The following is an 18032-nucleotide window of genomic DNA, read 5'->3' on the forward strand; positions in this document are numbered from 1 at the left end:
TTCAAGGAGAATATGTGATTTGGCCAGTGGAAAACAGATGAAATCTTTTGATGGATGATATGTATAACAACAGATAAAAGTAACTCTAAAAGGAGCTGTTATATATAAAAGGCTTATTTTAAAATAACAGTATGAACCCATGAATAGATTCCCATTCAAGAGTTACCAGTGTGAACACTAAAAATTAAACATTTTGCTTCTTAACTAAATGTTTAATCAAGTAAGAACACTGAAGGTGCATGTAACTTTTTTATTGAGGCACAACAAGGCATTATAACTTGCCTGAACTTGAGGCAGTTAGTTTAGTAAGCTGAACGTTAATACAGTTAAGGATTAAGTGCAAACAATATACATTCACAGCTTGACTAGCGAGGCTACATCACAATTTATAAAGTGCCAGATTAGTGCTAATTGTCATTCAGCTTGAAATTTTTCACCATGGGGAGGAAAACAAAAAAGTAAGGACCTCCTCCTTCCTCTAGGAATGAAAACATTTTCCTAAACCAATCTGTCAGAAGGGCAAGGACTACTTTTCCTTTATTCCCACTAATCAGAACACCATATCCTTTTATTGTCAATTCTGTACTGACTTTCAATCTTGGTAAAGAAGATAGCCTGAAAACGTAGAATATTTCCAACTACTTCCATAAATTGCTCCTCTGTGCAAACGTAACCATATCTGGTCTCCCTGGAAGAGCTGAAGAATTGCATGATTGCTAGCAGTTTCATGGTCTGGAGCACCATCATTGGCATAGGCAGATACCAAGACCTCTTCATTCTTCATGAGGTTGACATACAGTGGCACATTCACTGCCAGCTTTAGCATGTGAAAAATGAAAACATAAGTGCCATTCACTGGGCAATTAAATCTACCAAGCTGAAGATCAAAAGTTTCTCCCAAGTTGTTCAGAAGAAGATCAAACACAATAGGTTGGTCTAAAGTTCCAGGGGCAAGATTGGAGGTTCTGGCTGCTGAGAAGGCAACTCGCATCTGCTGAGGCAGGGGATACACGTGTACTGGCAGTATGGTGGCTGCTGGGTTTGTCACTGGCACATCCACAGGGGTCATGCTACGGGAGTCTCCTTGTCCAGAGTCACCACTGTTAAAGGTTTCGTTGTCTCTTTCTGGGCTGCTCACCTGAGAAGAATCACTCCACCCTGCTGTTTTATTAGCAACAGTGAGTTTCTCATAATGAAGCAGTTAGCTTTGAACACAATATTTAACATTAGTCGGCTACTGAAATACAGATAAAAATACATTTTATAGTAAATTTTTTTTAAAAAGCAATAAAGTATAGCTACAGTATACTCTTCTAGATTTCTCTGACAATAGGCTTTTCTACTACTATTCTAAAAGCCAGAAAGGACCTGGATGATTCTGTCCAGCAACCTCATTTTTTTTTAATATTAAAAAAATGAGGCCCCCAAAGGTTGGATAACTTAACAGTAATTATGGTTAGCAGAGTCTAAAACCCAGGTGTGAACACTCTTTAATTCTCTACCTTTCTCCCATAATTCTGAGTTCTTAATTCCTTAGTGATAAATCTACTCTAAGTATCTAACGGAGAAGGACTCAAGAAAACTGAGATTACATAAAAGTAGCAACTTCTGGAACTACTAGCCTACTAGACATTCAAACATATTTTGTTATGGTACTAAGCCCCATAATAAATGCTTGTTCTTTATTTCTAAGTTAATGTGGTATCATAAAATTTTAATGTTTTCAGTACTGTACAAAAACACTGCTCAGATAGAAGGCAAAGATAATGTGAATAGTGGCTACCTTCTTAAAAGGAAAAGTTTCTCTTTTCTTGTGAATAGTGGCTACTTTCTTAAAAGGAAAAGTTTCTCTTTTCTTGTGACAAAGTTAATCTTCAGTAATTCTTGATTTTCTCAGTTACACTGAACCTTTTAATAGTACCTTCACATTTTAAGAAGTATTAAAAGTATCCTGCTTTTGTTCAAGTCATTGTGTCCTAATTGTTGTTTATTCCTATCTATCAAAGTACTAAGGAGCACTAGAGTATCTAAAAGTGCCCATTATTCCAAAACCACCGTCCTGAAATATCACCTGAAACTATATCAAGTCAGCATAGTGAATATGTATTGAAGGTTAAATTATGCTCTGGTGTCAAGCAAATTTAAAACACACACACACTTAAATTGACAAATGATTTCCACAGCCTTTCTAGTAGTCTAATATCTCCCTCAGATCTTCAGTACAACATTTAAGCAAACTGAAAACCTCAAAAGATAAATGCTAATACACTTTGGGGAGAACTTGACAAAGGATGAAGAAAGATCTAGAGGTATGTTTTGGGTAAATAAACTCCTCAATTAATTATCCTTACCTCTCGAATTTGCCCGAGGACCACTAGATGTTCCTCCTCGCTTGTAACACTGCTGGAAATTATCCTAAAATGGACACATAATATTTACCTTAGCACCAAAAATGAAAAAGTCATTAGTTATTATTGGCAGATAAATTTGTAAGACTAAGTCCTCCTAGCCCTTGATCTAGTCTTCTCCAGCAACCAAAGGGGCTCAGTTGACACCAAGAAAAACAAATAAAGCAAGAGTCACAGTAGCAATGTTTGCTTCATCAGTTAATTAACCTGACAAATTAGATATGTTAATACTTGCAAAAACAAGAAAGCATTTAGAGAACACTACATAAAAGACACAATGCTAGGTAATGAGGGAAATTCAGAAATATGTCCTGGTCCTCTGTGCCTCATCTCAATACAAAAGGAGATGATAAAGCAAAAATACAGACAATTTCAGTCTTGCTCTATTTATAAACCAAAGGGTGAAGACAATTACAAACTATGTTAGGGTTTGGTTTTGTTTTGACAGGGAAATTGATAAGAATTTAATGTATGAACATATTATTGCCTGGAATCTTTAAGAAAAAATGTTCACGAGGCAACATTTCAAACTGACTCCCAAGTATGGTGAAAGTCAGCCGCCATGCAAGTCATGAAAAGAATAATTAATGGTGTAATCAGATTAATATCAATACATGTAATAAAAATTTAAACAGAGAATGTATACAGTAAAAATAATAATAAATTTTCCTACCCCAAACGCCTAATCCTCTTCCCAATAGCACTACTATCATTGATATCTTATGTTTCCTCAGGAAGAAATTTAAAGCAGCACACAAAAATACTAGAATACTGGTATTAAGAACAGATAGCTCCATTACTGAAAGACCGCGTTAATCAAAGTTTTCCCTGCACACACAGTACGTGACAATCAAGTAATAACAGTTAATATTTGCATCCTTGATATATGCAAAGCACTTATGTATGTATATGACTTCATTTAATCCTCAGAATCTCTCATAGTGTAATCCTCAACACTTCAGAGTAAGATAAGTAACTCAAACAGATGAGTCTTCACCTAGCAGATAAGGAACTAAAGCTCAGAAAGTTTACGTAACAGGCCCGAGGTCACACAAAGAGGAAACTGGTGAGATCAGGGGTCAAACCCAAGTCATTTAGGTGACCTGGTGTGTTCTTCAATATTGCCTCTGTATAGACATCTATCTTACCTCACGTAACCATGAGGTCCTTTGTATATTAACAACAGAACTCAGTAAAATACCATATACATACTTAAAGGCTTGTAAAACTTCAAAACTGAAAATGCTAATGTAGTATAAATTCATATACATACATGACCAACGACAGGGAGTTCCCAAGGGCTGTTCAAGTGGAATGTCTACCATTGTCCTATCAGTCTTTTATCATATATAGTAAAGAAAATCTGCTGAACTAGTCAATCAAGAATAAACCAAAAAAATCAAACTGACAAAAAAGGACTTTCCTATACTTGATATCTAAAAAAGTTAAACTGAAGGCAAAATAGTAAAGACCATGGGCTCTGGAGTTAAAAAGAAACCTGCATCTAATCTTAGTTCTATCATTTACTTGCTGAGTGACCTTAGATAAGTTACTTGTTTCTGAACCCCAGTTTCCCTTATAGGATGATGGAGTAAATGAGTTAATGCAAACTTAATAAAGTCCTTAAGACCTCCTAAGTTCCATGTGACAGGCAGTTGTCATGTACCCTACTTGGGTTCTTAGAAAAGCTTCCAGATCCACTCTCCATAGTTACAAGAGTGTCTTTACAAAACAAATTACGACTCTACTATAGTTTAGTCACCAGCTTCACGTCAATGGTACTATTGTTCAGTTATAACAATTATTCTTACCCTTTGGGAATAAGGTGTTCCAGGATACTCTCTAGCTTGGAACTGTAGCTGGCTATAATTTCCATTGGAAATTGAAGGAGGTCCTCTATAGGTATCAAAACCTAATAAACAAACAACTTACATAAAATTATGGGCAAAATTACACTAAACTTTTAAATAGTCTGTTCTATACCACTTGGAAAGTTAAATTGATCCTATAAAGCCATCATTAGATTTATGCCTTCTTTAAGCAAACTCCATAATACTGTTTCCACAATAAAACACACATTTATAAAAATATCACAGACTTCAAACAAGCAAACTGTGGAAATTTACTATTGCTGGGATGCAGGTGGGGTTGGGAAAGGATGGTGGTTAAGGCCTTGGTCTAGAGTACTTCTGCTAATACCAGCAGTGACTAGAATACTTGGAACCATATCTAACTTAAAAGCGTATCACTATTATTGTCTCAAAGTTTTCATCTGTGGTATACTCTGATAACTAGGAAATGGGCGCTGTCTTAAATATGACATGTTTTGAGCCAGCCAAGTCAATTAACAGAAAAAAGGAATTCTTCAAATATGAAAACCAAAATTCATCCCTGAAAAAAAACCAAAATGCTCAACCTTTCACTTCAGTAAGTCACAGGATCGATCTGTTTTTCATTCAAAGAGTTCCTCTGTTATAGACAACAGACATATTAGAAATACCATATTTTGCAGAAACAGGTAATTCTCTACTACATTATAAATGGAAACCACAAAAAGGAACAAGGTAAAGTAAAAACAGTTTGAGTCAAGTAAACATACAAATTTTATTCAGAGCATACCTTTATAACCACCAGGGGACCGATACGAATTGGTTAGTAATCTCCCACCACGAGTACATCCTCTAACAGATCCCCGGCTATTGACAAATGGTTGAGAGGGTCTGGGAAATACATTCGTCTGTGCTGGGTAAAAGGCAAGGCTACCATTGCTTACTTGAATAGTTCCATCAGGATAACTTGCTGCTTAAGGAAACAGTTTTAGAGTCCAAGAGTTAAATGGTAATAAAAGTTTAATATTCGTTATACTTAGAAGTCAGTGTATATCAAAACCTTTAATACAACTTTGTCCCTTTTTTAAAAAAACAGATGCTATAGATATGTATGTGTATATATAGAGAAAGACACAGATATCTCTCTATATATATATATATTTAAGTAATAAAATATTATTCAGCCTTAGAAAGGAAGAAAATTCTGACACATTCTACAATACAACATGGATGAACCCTGAAGACATTATGGTGTTACAAAAGGACAAATACTCTATGATTCCACTTATATAAGTTAAGTATTTAGAGCAGTCAAATTCATAGAGTAGGATGCTGGTTGCCAGGGATTACAGGGAAAGGGAAATGGGGAGTTAGTGTTAAATGGGGAAGATGAAAAATTCCTAGAGATGAATGGTGCTGATGGCTGCACAACAACCTGGATGTACTTAATGCCATAAAACCTGTACACTTAAAAATGTTTAAAATGATGAATTTTATGTTACATATATTTTACCACAATTAAAGGAAAAAAAACAGGCTAAATATGCCAGATCGAGGAGTAAAAGAAAATGAACTCTTATTAATACTGTAATTGAAAAGGAATATGACAAAAAGTATCCTTTATGTAAATCACCTGCCCTATGTTTTCACAGTACAGGTGAGAAGAGCATGAGGTCATTTGTGGCTAGGTCCAGGGATTTACATTTACTACCTCTTGTGATTAACCAAGCAATTTGTTTGCTCCAGCTTAAGTTTTAGAAAACCCAATAGGGGCCTGAAATACCAACACTAAAAATCTACAAGTGCTTCTTAAATTGGGAAATAACTACAAAGTTGCTATTCTTTCATGTACGTATTAGAATAGCATGAACGATCAAAAGTGTCTCCCATCTCTAAGCAAAGAGTAGAATAAGCATACTAAATTATATCCTCACATTAATCAATGCTTTATTACAAGAGGGAAGAAAAAAGGCCAGACAGCCATCTGTGCTAACACGGAGTTAACAGAATGGTTTCAAAACCTTCATAAAAGCAGCTGGATAGTGCCTCATGCACCTCTACCACTGTTGATGGTAATCAAAGCAATCAGGTGTAAAAATAAAAGCCTACTTCAAGGTTAAATCAACCATCTAAGTTCTACCTCTACAAAAGTTAAAAGTAATAAGTGAACTTAACTAAAGAGATGAAAAAGCATTAAGTGTTTCTCAGTACTTGAACATGTGAAAAGATAAGGCTTACTAGTCAAGAAAGAACCTCTCAAGTGTCACTACAGACTTGCTTTCCATTTAATTAGCTCTCATCTAAGTCTTCAAAATATGATACACAAAGATCTTACCAGTCTCTTGAGAAAGGACAGTTTGTTCTACGTGTATAGCTGGCAGTTGGCACTGGGGTGGTGTCTGTGTACTTGCTGTAGTAAAACTTTGATTGTAGCCAGGTGAATAAGGGGATTCTTTTATTTCTTGTTCTTTACGTGGAGGCAGAGGTGCATTAACATTAAATACCTTAAAAGACAGGGTACACTGAGTCATTTGTGAAGTTTTATAGAAAACAATTAAAGGTGACATTCAGCAAAACTCTGCAACATTCAAAAACTTCTATTTGATGGGCAAAGGACTTGAATAGACATTTCTTCAAAGAAGATAAATGGCCAATAAGCACATGAAAAGATGCACAACATCATTAGTCATTAGACAAATATAAATCAAAACCACAATGAGATTCCACTTCATACCCATTAGGATGGCTATTACTTAAAAAAAAAAAAAAAAGAAAATCTAAGTATTGCTGAGGGTGTGGTACAGTTGCCACCCTCGTGCAGTGCTGGTGGGAATGTAAAATGGTGCAGCCACTGCAGAAAATAGTACAGCGGTTCTTCAAAAAGCTAAATGCAGAACTCCCATTTACCAAGTAGAATTACCAAGTAGAATATGATCCAGCAATCCCACTTCTAGGCATATACCCAAAAGAACTGAAAGCAGAGACTCAAATATTTGTACACCAATGTTCATGGCATTATTCATAATAGCCAAAAGATGGAAACAACCCAAGTGTCCATCAGCAGACGAATGGATAAACAGAATGTGGTACATACATACAATGGAATGTTATTTCACCATAAAAAAGAATGAAATTCTGATCCATGCTACAACATGGATGAACCTTGAAAATTCTGTGCTAACTGAAATAAGCCAGATATAAAAGGACAAATACCGTGATTCCACTTATATGAGGTACCTAAGAATAGGTAAATTCAGAGAGACAAAGTAGAATAGAAGTTACCAGGGGCTAGGACGGGGGAGGGAATGATGAAAAAGTTCTGGAAATAGATAGTGGTGATGGCTGTACAACACTGTGGATGTACTTAATGCCGTTGAATTATACATTTAAATACAGTTAGAACAGTAAACTTTATGTTTATGCATATTTTACCACAGTAAAAAAAACAAGTTTCTATTTGATTTCTGACAGAAGTTAAACCAAGTACAAAAATTAACTCTCCTGCTATTACATTATAATAATGCTTACTGAGAATGAAAGCTATATATAGGGGAAAAGGGTACTTTTTCAGAAACTGAAAACAAATGAAAAAATATGCCATTTACTGAATTTCTACCATGTAGCAGGCAATGATCTGTCCAGACTCTGGTAATCATCTATAATACAGCACTTCTGTTACTCTCTAGCCGCCTTATCCTGCTCCATTTTTCCTCACTACACATAGCATCTGATATAATATATATATGAATATTTTTCTCTCTAGCCCTCCCACCTCCGTAATAAAGTATAAGCTTCTTAAGCACAAATACCTGTCTATTCTCCATTGTTACAACCCCTAAGAACAGTGCCTGGCTTCATAACTACCTGTTTATTGAATAAATGAGTAAGCAAACAAATAAGAACCAATCTATACTGGATAGAATCCAAACAGGTAGAGAAGACAGATTGGCATGAGCAAAAAGGTACTGTGATGCAATGTGGCACCCTGCATGGGATCCTGGCAAAGAAAAAGAACACTGGTGGAAAAACTAGGGAAATCCAGATAAAGTCTGAAGTTTCACTTAAAAAACATAAAAATAAAGTAGGATAAGTGCTATTAAAAATTTCCAGGGCTTCCCTGGTGGCGCAGTGGTTGAGAGTCCGCCTGCCGATGCAGGGGACACGGGTTCGTGCCCCGGTCCGGGAAGATCCCACATGCCACGGAGCGGCTGGGTCCGTGAGCCATGGCCGCTGGGCCTGCGCTCCGCAACGGGAGAGGCCACAACAGTGAGAGGCCCGCGTACCGCCAAAAAAAAAAAAAAAAAAATTTCCAAAATACAATGAGAAGACACACGAGGAGCAACTAATCAGGACACAAAGATTCAAAGCAGAATAAAAATCTGGATGTAATTTTTTCACTGAAAAACCCAAGGTACCTGCCTCTAGAAACAGGCAATTATTCTAAAGGTTAACTGACTTGTTTTATTGTTGCTGTTGTTATTATCATTTATCATTTTTGTCTCTCCCTTGCTACACACACACACACACACACACACACACACTAGAATGTAAGCTTCATGATAAAGGGGACAAATCTGTATTATTCACTTCCTTACCCCCAGTATCTAGAACAATGCCTGGCATACAGCAGAACAATGCCTGCCTCGAAAAATATATACGGTGAGTGAATGAGCGAGCCATAGAATTGGAAATACCATCATTTAGTCAATCATTGCCCAGTTAACAGACGTTCAGATGGTCTCCAATTGAGATTGGTTTTGTTGCGATTGCCTTCTGGTGCCGTTATATACAACGTATCTTCAGCTACTGAAGCATATCCTTAGCTACTAATCCCTTTGTTCCTGTAGTCTAGATTCCTCACGGTGAACCTTCTGTCACGGCTTTATGCCCCCTGCTTGACAAACTGTAACAGGAGACGCCTCTCCCAAACGGCTGTGACGATTTACTGTCACGTCAGCAGTGCAGAAAACTTTCGTATTCCTGTCCCCACTCTAGATAATAACTGTTGGAATATTTTCCAATTTGTTGAATGAATAACTGTATTTCATTGCAAATTAAAATTGAAAATCTTAAAACACACACCACACAAAAAAAGGTATTGTGACAAGAGTGTACAAGGCAAGCCCGGGGGGCTAGTCTGGCAAGTTACACCGGACTTCAAAAGTTACTGAGTGTCAGGCAAAGGACTTTCAATATCATTCTATAATGGACCAATACTTGCTTTCAATTAGGAATAAGAAAAAGTTAGTAAAACCAATGTGGCAATACCGTGTAGGATGGATTGACAGGGATAGAGGGAAAGCAAGGACACAAAGCTGTGCTACGTGGCCAAGCAGGAAGTAATAAGGTTAGTGAACTCAGGGGTGTGAATTCACCAGACCATCTCCCTGCATTGTGCCTGCTTTCCACTACCACTCCACTGGCCCCATCCCACCACCATCACACGAAAGTACCCGGAGTGGGACCTTAAAGCACCATCAGGAAAGGTACTTCTTGGCTAAGACTTTTTGCTTTTTTCTAAAGAAAAGTTTTATTCTTTTCTACGTTTGGAGAATAAACATACAAACCTAGCTGAAATATCACCTTAAGAAGTTTTAAACTGCAATTTGTAGCGGAATATGTAATTCAAAATACCACAGAAATCTGAACAATTCTCCAAAACCCAGATGAGATGAAGATGAAATCAAATGAAAGTTTCAGCAGTGATAGAACACACAAGTATGTGTCCTGTATTTCAGGTTATTGATGCCATGGAACATTACTACTGTGATATTAGTAATGGTTAGTATTATTAAGCGATTTACAGAAAATTATGTTTCTCACTCACATTTCATTTATTTAATATGGGTCCTCAGCTTTGCCTGCCACTAATTTTCAGAGGGGAAAAGGCCCTGATAAAAACTTCCATTCAAAATTATTAAGGCTTTGGATTTAATACTCTTCCCACACAAACAATATTTCCATTGGACAAATGCAAATTCTACCAGCCCCAAAAAGAGTAATAGAAAAGGCAAATTTTTTCACACAGTACCTAATGTAAGAGATGTAAGAGAAACAATAGCTTTTTAACAGGAATAATGAACTGCAATCATCATTCACGTTTCATACTCACTGTCTGCATGGCTTGAAAGGGTGCTGTGTTAATGGTTACTGAACTACTACTTGCTGGAGGTGACTGGAAGCCCTGTTCAGAGCCCTTTGACATGGGAGGATTTGGAGAAGCTAGTGAAGACGGTTTCTTGCTTGGGGGAACTGCTGCCTAGGGAGGAGAAATGCAATATCAGCCAATCACCTGCCATACAATAAACAGTTAACTTACACTAAACCCCAGACTGGCATAAGTCAGCAAGTCCTATAGGACGACATTTGGACACAGGAATGCAGAAGAATAGCTTTTGCTTACAATTTCAAATCTCAATTGCTGAGGATGCACACTAGCATTTGCTTTTGCACGGCTTGCTGACTAAGTGAGAATCTTACTATTAATCAGTCTAACAGACGAGGGACTGAACTTTTTATGAGTACCTAGTCCTTTTCAAACCCTGTAATGGTATTTTCCAGTTCAGAATCTAGTATTATTCCAAATTCATACAGAAGAATTAGGCTTAAGAAAAACCTTGGGTTAGTTACTTAGTCAGTGTTAATTTTTCTCTATTTTAAAGTCTTATTAGTGGATTCCTCAGTCAGCTGCCTAAAAAAAGAAAACCAAACCTGAGCTAATCTAAATAACTCTTAACTAAGGGAATAAGCAAGTCCTTAATATAGTAGATTATAAAGCCAAATGCTTTAAAAGATATGAAGAAACCAATACCAATGAGATTTTGAAGCAGACAGCTGTGACTCACTAGGTGGCAAACACTTCCTCTTCTTAAAATAAGGAATCAAGCAATTTTAATTTAGACCAAGTCAACACCATAAAAACTAATGCTTACCTTTATTTTCTTATACAAAGAACACAAATTCTCATATAATAGTTAACCAAAACATAATAATAAAACCTAAGAATTGCTAAATTAATCCAAAAAATCATCCTATCTTGCTATATCTATCTCAAGGATTTGCTCAAACACAGCGAAAACTTTCACTTGAGAATCGAGAGGAAAAACGTAATACTGTCAAAATGCTTTGACAAAATTAGGCAAAAAGAGAATGTAACTCATTCCAATTGAGTCAGTGCTAATATTAAAACTATAAAGTTATTGAGTCTTCTGTTACATGGATAAAAAGATTTTTCTCCTAAGGAGTCCTTCAGTATGAATACAGTGAGAAACTTGAACTAACCCTACCCTTACCTAGAAATTTTCACTTTTTTTTGACACTAGCAATTTGGATATATTTATTGTATCTGAAAAGGCAAAACACTATTAAGTCCATGTATACGGTAAGGTCACAATAAAGTTAAAGTTACCTGTATAAGTTCCAGGACTACAACATCTATAGAAAGCAAACATTAGTAAGGTATAAATGTTAAATCATTAAACCGATTATGCCTGTAATTCATACAATAAACTGGTCCTGCTATTCTTTAAGACAGAAAAGAAATTAAGACAATTGGTCTCTTATTACCTCAGGAGTCTCTGAGGTCATAAACTCTGTTTCAGATCCTGAAGAGGCCTGATCGGTAGTAACCAAGCAAGCATTTGAGCTACAAGTAACTGGAGAAGAAGCAGCCTAAATACAGGAAGATATAAAACATTGTAAAAGGCACATGTTGTTCACTTTATATTTCTTGGGCCCTGGGCTTCCTAACACATTACTCGTGGAGCAATCACTAGTGCCAAATGGTATGCTAAACACTTTTAACACATATTAATATATTTAATCCTAACAATAACCCTGTGCAATAGGTACAACTATTCCCATTTTATTCATAATCAGGCAGAAGCAAAGAAAGTTAAGCAATTTACCCAAGGTCACACTAAAATTAAGCAGAAGAGCTAAGATTCAAATCCAAGCAGTCAGCTACATTGCCTTTCCAGGCCTAGTCACCAGAGCTACACATCTGATCCCATCCTCATTTATCAAGACTCTTGGCCCTGGAAATCTGGGGTCAGATTTTCTACCAGGCTCTCAATAGCAGTTCCATGGGAGATGAGCCCAGGGCACATTAATGCTCTAGGCACGGGCCTGCCAGGGATCATGACAACTATGCTTTTACTCTAAGTGCTCTCAGTGTCTTACAGAAGTTGGCAGAAGTATAAATAGAAAGGATAAGCTCTATATAAATCACAATAGCACCAATATTCTAAGAAAAATTAAAGCTAATAGGTATAAAATACAAATTGGGAGAAAGCACAGTAGGAACTAATGCTGTGACAACTGTAATCAATTAAAAACTAAGAGTAGCTAGGAAGGAATGCTATGGCACAACAGGTACTAGAACATAACAGAGATCCATAAAATTCTAGCAATGGCAAGGTCTGAAGTGTCGGTGAATCCACTCCTTTTATCTAAATGTTTCAGTGTGGTTCTCAGAAGCCCAAGTAATAAAATGGGTTAAACAGAAACTAATTAATGGTAACCAAATATCAGAACAGTTATGTTTCAGTGACCTTCTAGAAGGGTTCATCATGATTTGCCACTTCTTGATAAGGAGATGGTGACCAAGTTCTAAAAAGTCTCATGGAAGTCCTTTAAAAGGTCTTATGGAGAAAATTTTGAAATCCTTTAGAGCATTTAATGTACCTAAATAAATAGGTATAATTTAGATCTGACCAAACTATTAGAATTATTATAAAATGGTAGTGTTTCTAAAAGTAGGTCTTTCTTCTGGTCCTCTCATTAAAACAATGAGACAACCACCCAAAATAAGTGAGACTGGCTATTGTGGGGACATAACTAACTCTATTGCCAAAGAAAAATTCAAAGATACTAAGTTAAGGCAACTTGGCCCACTTGATAGTTAAGCTTTAAAAGACTTTGAATTTTAGTTAAAACGTTAACTTAACAGAAAAGATAAAGAAACATTCTTTACATTAGTACTTATTTAGAAGTTACGGCAGTTCTTGCTTCCAAATTATTGCTCTTTAAGAAGACCAGAGTTCATTTTAAGTACTGCTGAGTAAGCATGATGTTTGAGGCCAGTGGTTCCAAAAAATGGATGTGCAGATTCACCCAGGGAGCAGATTAAAAATACAGATGACTAGACGACACCCCTGGAAATTCTGACCCTATAGGTCTAAGGTGGTATCTAACAACACAGTCATCCCTCAGTATCCACAGGGAACTGGTTCCAAGACCCACTATGGATACCAAAATTCGCAGATGCTCAGGTCCCATAGTTGACCCTTCATACCCGTGGTTCCGCAACTTTGGATTAAACCAACCTCAGATCCGTAGTGCTCTATGTATTTAGTGCTCACTTCGGCAGCACATATACTAAAATTGGAACAGTACAGAGATTAGCATGGCCCCTGCACAAGGATGACATGCAAATTCGTGAAGCGTAGTACTCTGTGAATTTAGTGGAAAAAAATCCATGTATAAGTGGACCCAAGCAGTTCAAATGCATACTGTTCAAGGGTCAACTATATATACTTTTATTAAAGTGACCAAGTGATTCTGATGTAGCCATCCCACAGGCATGCCCTGAGAACTACCAGACTATTGGTTTATCAAACAAAATCTTAAACTTGTCACTTGAAAGCCTCATATAGAACCTAATAGCTAGACCAGATAACATGGAATTCTTTAGTTAAAGCAGTGACTGGGGTGAGGGACCCTGCTTAACAAACACATTTTGAAAACCGAGCTACATCTTAAACTAAATATAAACCACTGTAAACAAATGGTATTTACTCATAAGTTTTTGGAAGGGAAGGCAACAACTGCTGAACCACCTGATCAAAATATTTAACCTACTGTCAAAGCAGTTGCTGTCTAGAAAATTGCCATAAGGTTTTCAGAGGGATCCTGAGAAAAAAAAATTTTTTTTTAAGTAATGACCAGAAAACTAGCAAATCTTGAACTTACTATTGATGGAAATGCAATGTGGCATTTACAGATCTCAATGATCTGGTCCCTTTATAACTTTAAGTGTGTTCTGTGAAAATTAGTTCATCAGAATGTCAGATATATGTAGGCGGGTGGGACTGGCTAACCATGAGTTAAGCAAAATTAGTCTCTTTCTTTACACCCTTTACTCTGCCAATATACTAAGTGACTTAGGTAGCTCAACAGCAAAGTAAGATTCCCAAAGTACCTCCGAATTCTTCAGGCTCACTCTTTCCTTACTAACATCAGCTAACCTTCTCTATTATAACAGATGACTTCCCCATGTTTATTATGGAATCTTTTGAGAACCAGCTGTACTTAATCTAAAAAACTAGGTATCCTTAGAACATTTGCAATAATTTCATTAGGTATATTAGAATCAGCGAGTCTGAGCATTCTTGCCAAAGCAAGAGTTTCCTCCCTGAATAGCAAAGAAGAGTAAGTGAAAGATCAGTCTGGAAAAGTTACCTGTAATGGCTCTTGAAGAAAATCACTTTGATTGGATAGATTTTGTTCTGTAGATGCTGCAGAGAGTGAAATCAACAGTAAACTACTGAGGGAGGAGAAAAGTTTATGCATACCAACTGGGTGGAAACTAAAGTTTATACTTTATAAAACAAAGCAGTATCTGGAAGAACTAGCTCTCAAGTCCTTTCTACTGTAGTAGAGCTCTAAAAAGAGTCAGAGAGATTACAGAAGAAAAGGATATTAGTTCCATCAATGGACAAACGCAGCATTTCAAGGCTTCCAAAAGAAAAGAACTATGACTTTTAAAAAAACGGTAATTGTAATCTGGATGATAAAACCTGAGCTATCATGAGCAGTAATTAGCTGATACACTTTAAGTTACAAGTGCAGAGGTCATCTGGCTCTTCAATTTTTTTTTCTCTTTGATCATGTAAATTAAATATACTTTTCAATTACATAGTTTCAGTTTGGTTTCTTCTTATTAATCTCTATCACTTTTGTTAAGTACTCTCTCTTCCTTCTCCTTACCCTACCCAGGAATTACTGGACCAGTCTTCTGGTTGGTGTCTACTGCTCACTGCAGCTGAACTATGGCTTCGATTATGTCATTCCACCTCTGAGATAAACTAGTGTAGAACAAAAAGCCTAAAGTCTGAAGCATCAGACCAGATTCAGATCTGGGCTGCATCATTAGTTACTGTGTTAAACTCTGCACTAAATACCACTGATGTAATTTCACTCATAGTTAGGATCCAAAAGCCTCCACACTAGACATACAGAGTTGAAAGAAGTCAAGCAGGTTCTAGGCAGAATTCACTCCAAGAAGAATATAAAAAGTAGCAAAGACAACTAATATTGTGTACTTCCATTCACCGATCTGGAGACCTTCTCTAAAATGCAAACACGTCAGTTAAGTACACTAACATCCTCATGGTAATTTACCCGTATGTAACTCTGATAACATATGTACACATTTAGAAAAAGTTAACACACAGACATAGTTTAACCTTAAGATAATCTAGAGTAAAATTATATGTAAAAGAAGTAATTGGAAAAACAGCTGTAGGTCTAACAAGTCTTAAGAATGAGGACATACCTACTGGGCTACCTGGAGTAGCTGAAGGCGGCTGTGATGATGGAATTGCACTTGGAGGTTTGTCAAAATCCAGAATAGATTCCTAAAGACAAGAGTTTAAATAATGAGTGAAAACAAAGATTATCATTTGTTGGTAAAGCTATTACCATTAAATTATTTATGACGTCAACTGCTTATTAGCTATAGGAATCTAGCTAATAACCATCTCAAGATGTTAATAACTTAGTCTTCATAGGAGAAGAAATTGAGAATTAAAAACGAAATCTAAAGTAACTGTCAAACCTTACAACTGTGTCAGGGGCTTCCCTGGTCGTGCAGTCATTAGGAATCTGCCAGCCAACACAGGGGACACGGGTTCAAGCCCTGGTCCAGGAAGATCCCACATACCATGGAGCAACTAAGCCCGTGCACCACAACTACTGAGCCTGTGCTCTAGAGCCACAACTACTGAGCCTGCATGCTGCAACTACTGAAGCCCACATGCCTAGAGTCTGTGCTCCACAAGAGAAGCCACCACAATGAGAAGCCCACGCACCGCAATGAAGAGTAGCCCCCACTTGCCACAACTAGAGAAAGCCCACACGCAGCAACGAAGACCCAACACAGCCAAAAATAAATAAATAAAATAAATAAATTTATTAAAAAAAAAAAAAAAAAAGACTGTGTCAGGACTTCCCTGGTGGTGCAGTGGTTAAATACCCACCTGCCAATGCAGGGGACACAGGTTCAAGCGCTGGTCCGGGAAGATCCCACATGCCACGGAGCAACTAAGCCCGTGAACCACAACTACTGAGCCTGTGCTCTAGAGACTGCAAGCTGAAACTACTTAGCCCACGTGCTGCAACTACTGAAGCCTGAGTGCCTAGAGCCCGTGCTCCACAACAAGAGAAGCCACTGCAATGAGAAGCCTGCGCACCACAACAAAGAGTAGCCCCTGCTCGCCACAACTAGAAAGCCCATGTGCAGCAACGAAGACTCAATGCAGCCAAAAATTAATTAATTAATTTTTTTAAAAAAGACTGTATCAAGTGTTAAAACTCTAATAGTAATTCTAAGGCCAAATTAGGAAAAGAAAACTCCTGACTTGAAGTCTTAAACGTTAATCCTAGCATAGACTGAGCCCTCATTTTTATTATAACCAATGAGAGGGTCTAATTATTTTATGAGAGGGTCTAATTATTTTATCTCAACCACTAAACTAACTCATGCTCTTAGAGACTTTCATGACAAGAAGGCATTCTCTTCTCCCATCTGCCTATCCTGGTTATCCTAAAAATATTTCCAATGTTTTGAGTACTTAACTTATATACTTACAGTGACCATTTTAGGTCTTTTATTTATCAAATAATCTGAAGAGGTATGCAATTCCCTCACTTTACAAATAAGCAGAAGGTTGGAGGTTAAATAACTTGCCACAGATTATACAACTGGTAACTGGTAGAAGTGGATTTAAATGCAAGTCTAATTCCAAAGCTCAAAATCTTTTTACTACACAAAGATCTCTTATCTGCCTACTTCATCCCTCAGTAATACCATACTATTCTGAAATTCTGTAAGAGTCTGTATGACACAATTTAGCATGTGTCATAATGAATGTCTTACGATTATCTACACACGACAGCAGCAATATCATTTGAGCACTTTAAGCTTCTTACATGTTTAATTCATTTTATTACTCACAACAAACAGGAATAGGAACTATTATCATTTTTTCAAAAAAGAAACTGAGGCAGACAGTTAAGTAACTTGCCTAAATTCTCAGAGCTAGGAAGTGGCAGAACTGAGATTTGTACTCATTCTGGACACCAGAATCTATGCTCTTAACAACTTCATTTAATGCTTCACATCAGAAGCTAGTAGCCCCATGACTATCATTTAAGATTCACTTAATAATGACTCATACTTGCATAAAGTTACAAGTTCCTTGAATCTGGGTCATCAGATCCTGCAGTTTTTCTTTCCTCAATACTGGATCCTTTGGAAGGGTAGAGGAAGAACCTACAGGCTGATGCATAGGCTTAGGCACCTGTAAGATAAACCCATAATGTATAAGAGTGAAATTCAAATTCAAAAGCCTAATTCAGGAAACTAAGCTTATCACTACATCTTAATGTAATCAAAACACATAGCAGTGCTCATTTACAGATTTATCTCAGGTAAAGAATTTCCACATAAATGCATTTTCTAAGTAATTTCAGCAAACTTTACATGCTTCCTCCTTCAGAACAACTGTAATGG

The 18032-nt window shown here is 36.9% G+C and overlaps 1 protein-coding gene across 1 annotated transcript in view; it reads right to left on the reverse strand.

Moving 5' to 3' along the window:
* Window positions 1-236: 236 nt before the first annotated feature.
* The window catches only part of CAPRIN2 (caprin family member 2), a 42007-nt gene continuing 24211 nt past the window's right edge, over window positions 237-18032 (reverse strand). The window contains 10 exon segments of the mRNA XM_081248544.1: window positions 237-1161; window positions 2352-2415; window positions 4220-4320; window positions 5028-5210; window positions 6573-6741; window positions 10350-10496; window positions 11804-11908; window positions 14699-14754; window positions 15795-15876; window positions 17698-17820. Coding sequence (XP_081104670.1) covers window positions 593-1161; window positions 2352-2415; window positions 4220-4320; window positions 5028-5210; window positions 6573-6741; window positions 10350-10496; window positions 11804-11908; window positions 14699-14754; window positions 15795-15876; window positions 17698-17820 — 1599 coding nt within the window. The 3' untranslated portion in view covers window positions 237-592.

Source organism: Mesoplodon bidens, assembly GCF_964165515.1.
Source record: "Mesoplodon bidens genome assembly, chromosome: 11".
Classification (NCBI taxonomy): Eukaryota; Metazoa; Chordata; class Mammalia; order Artiodactyla; family Ziphiidae; genus Mesoplodon; species Mesoplodon bidens.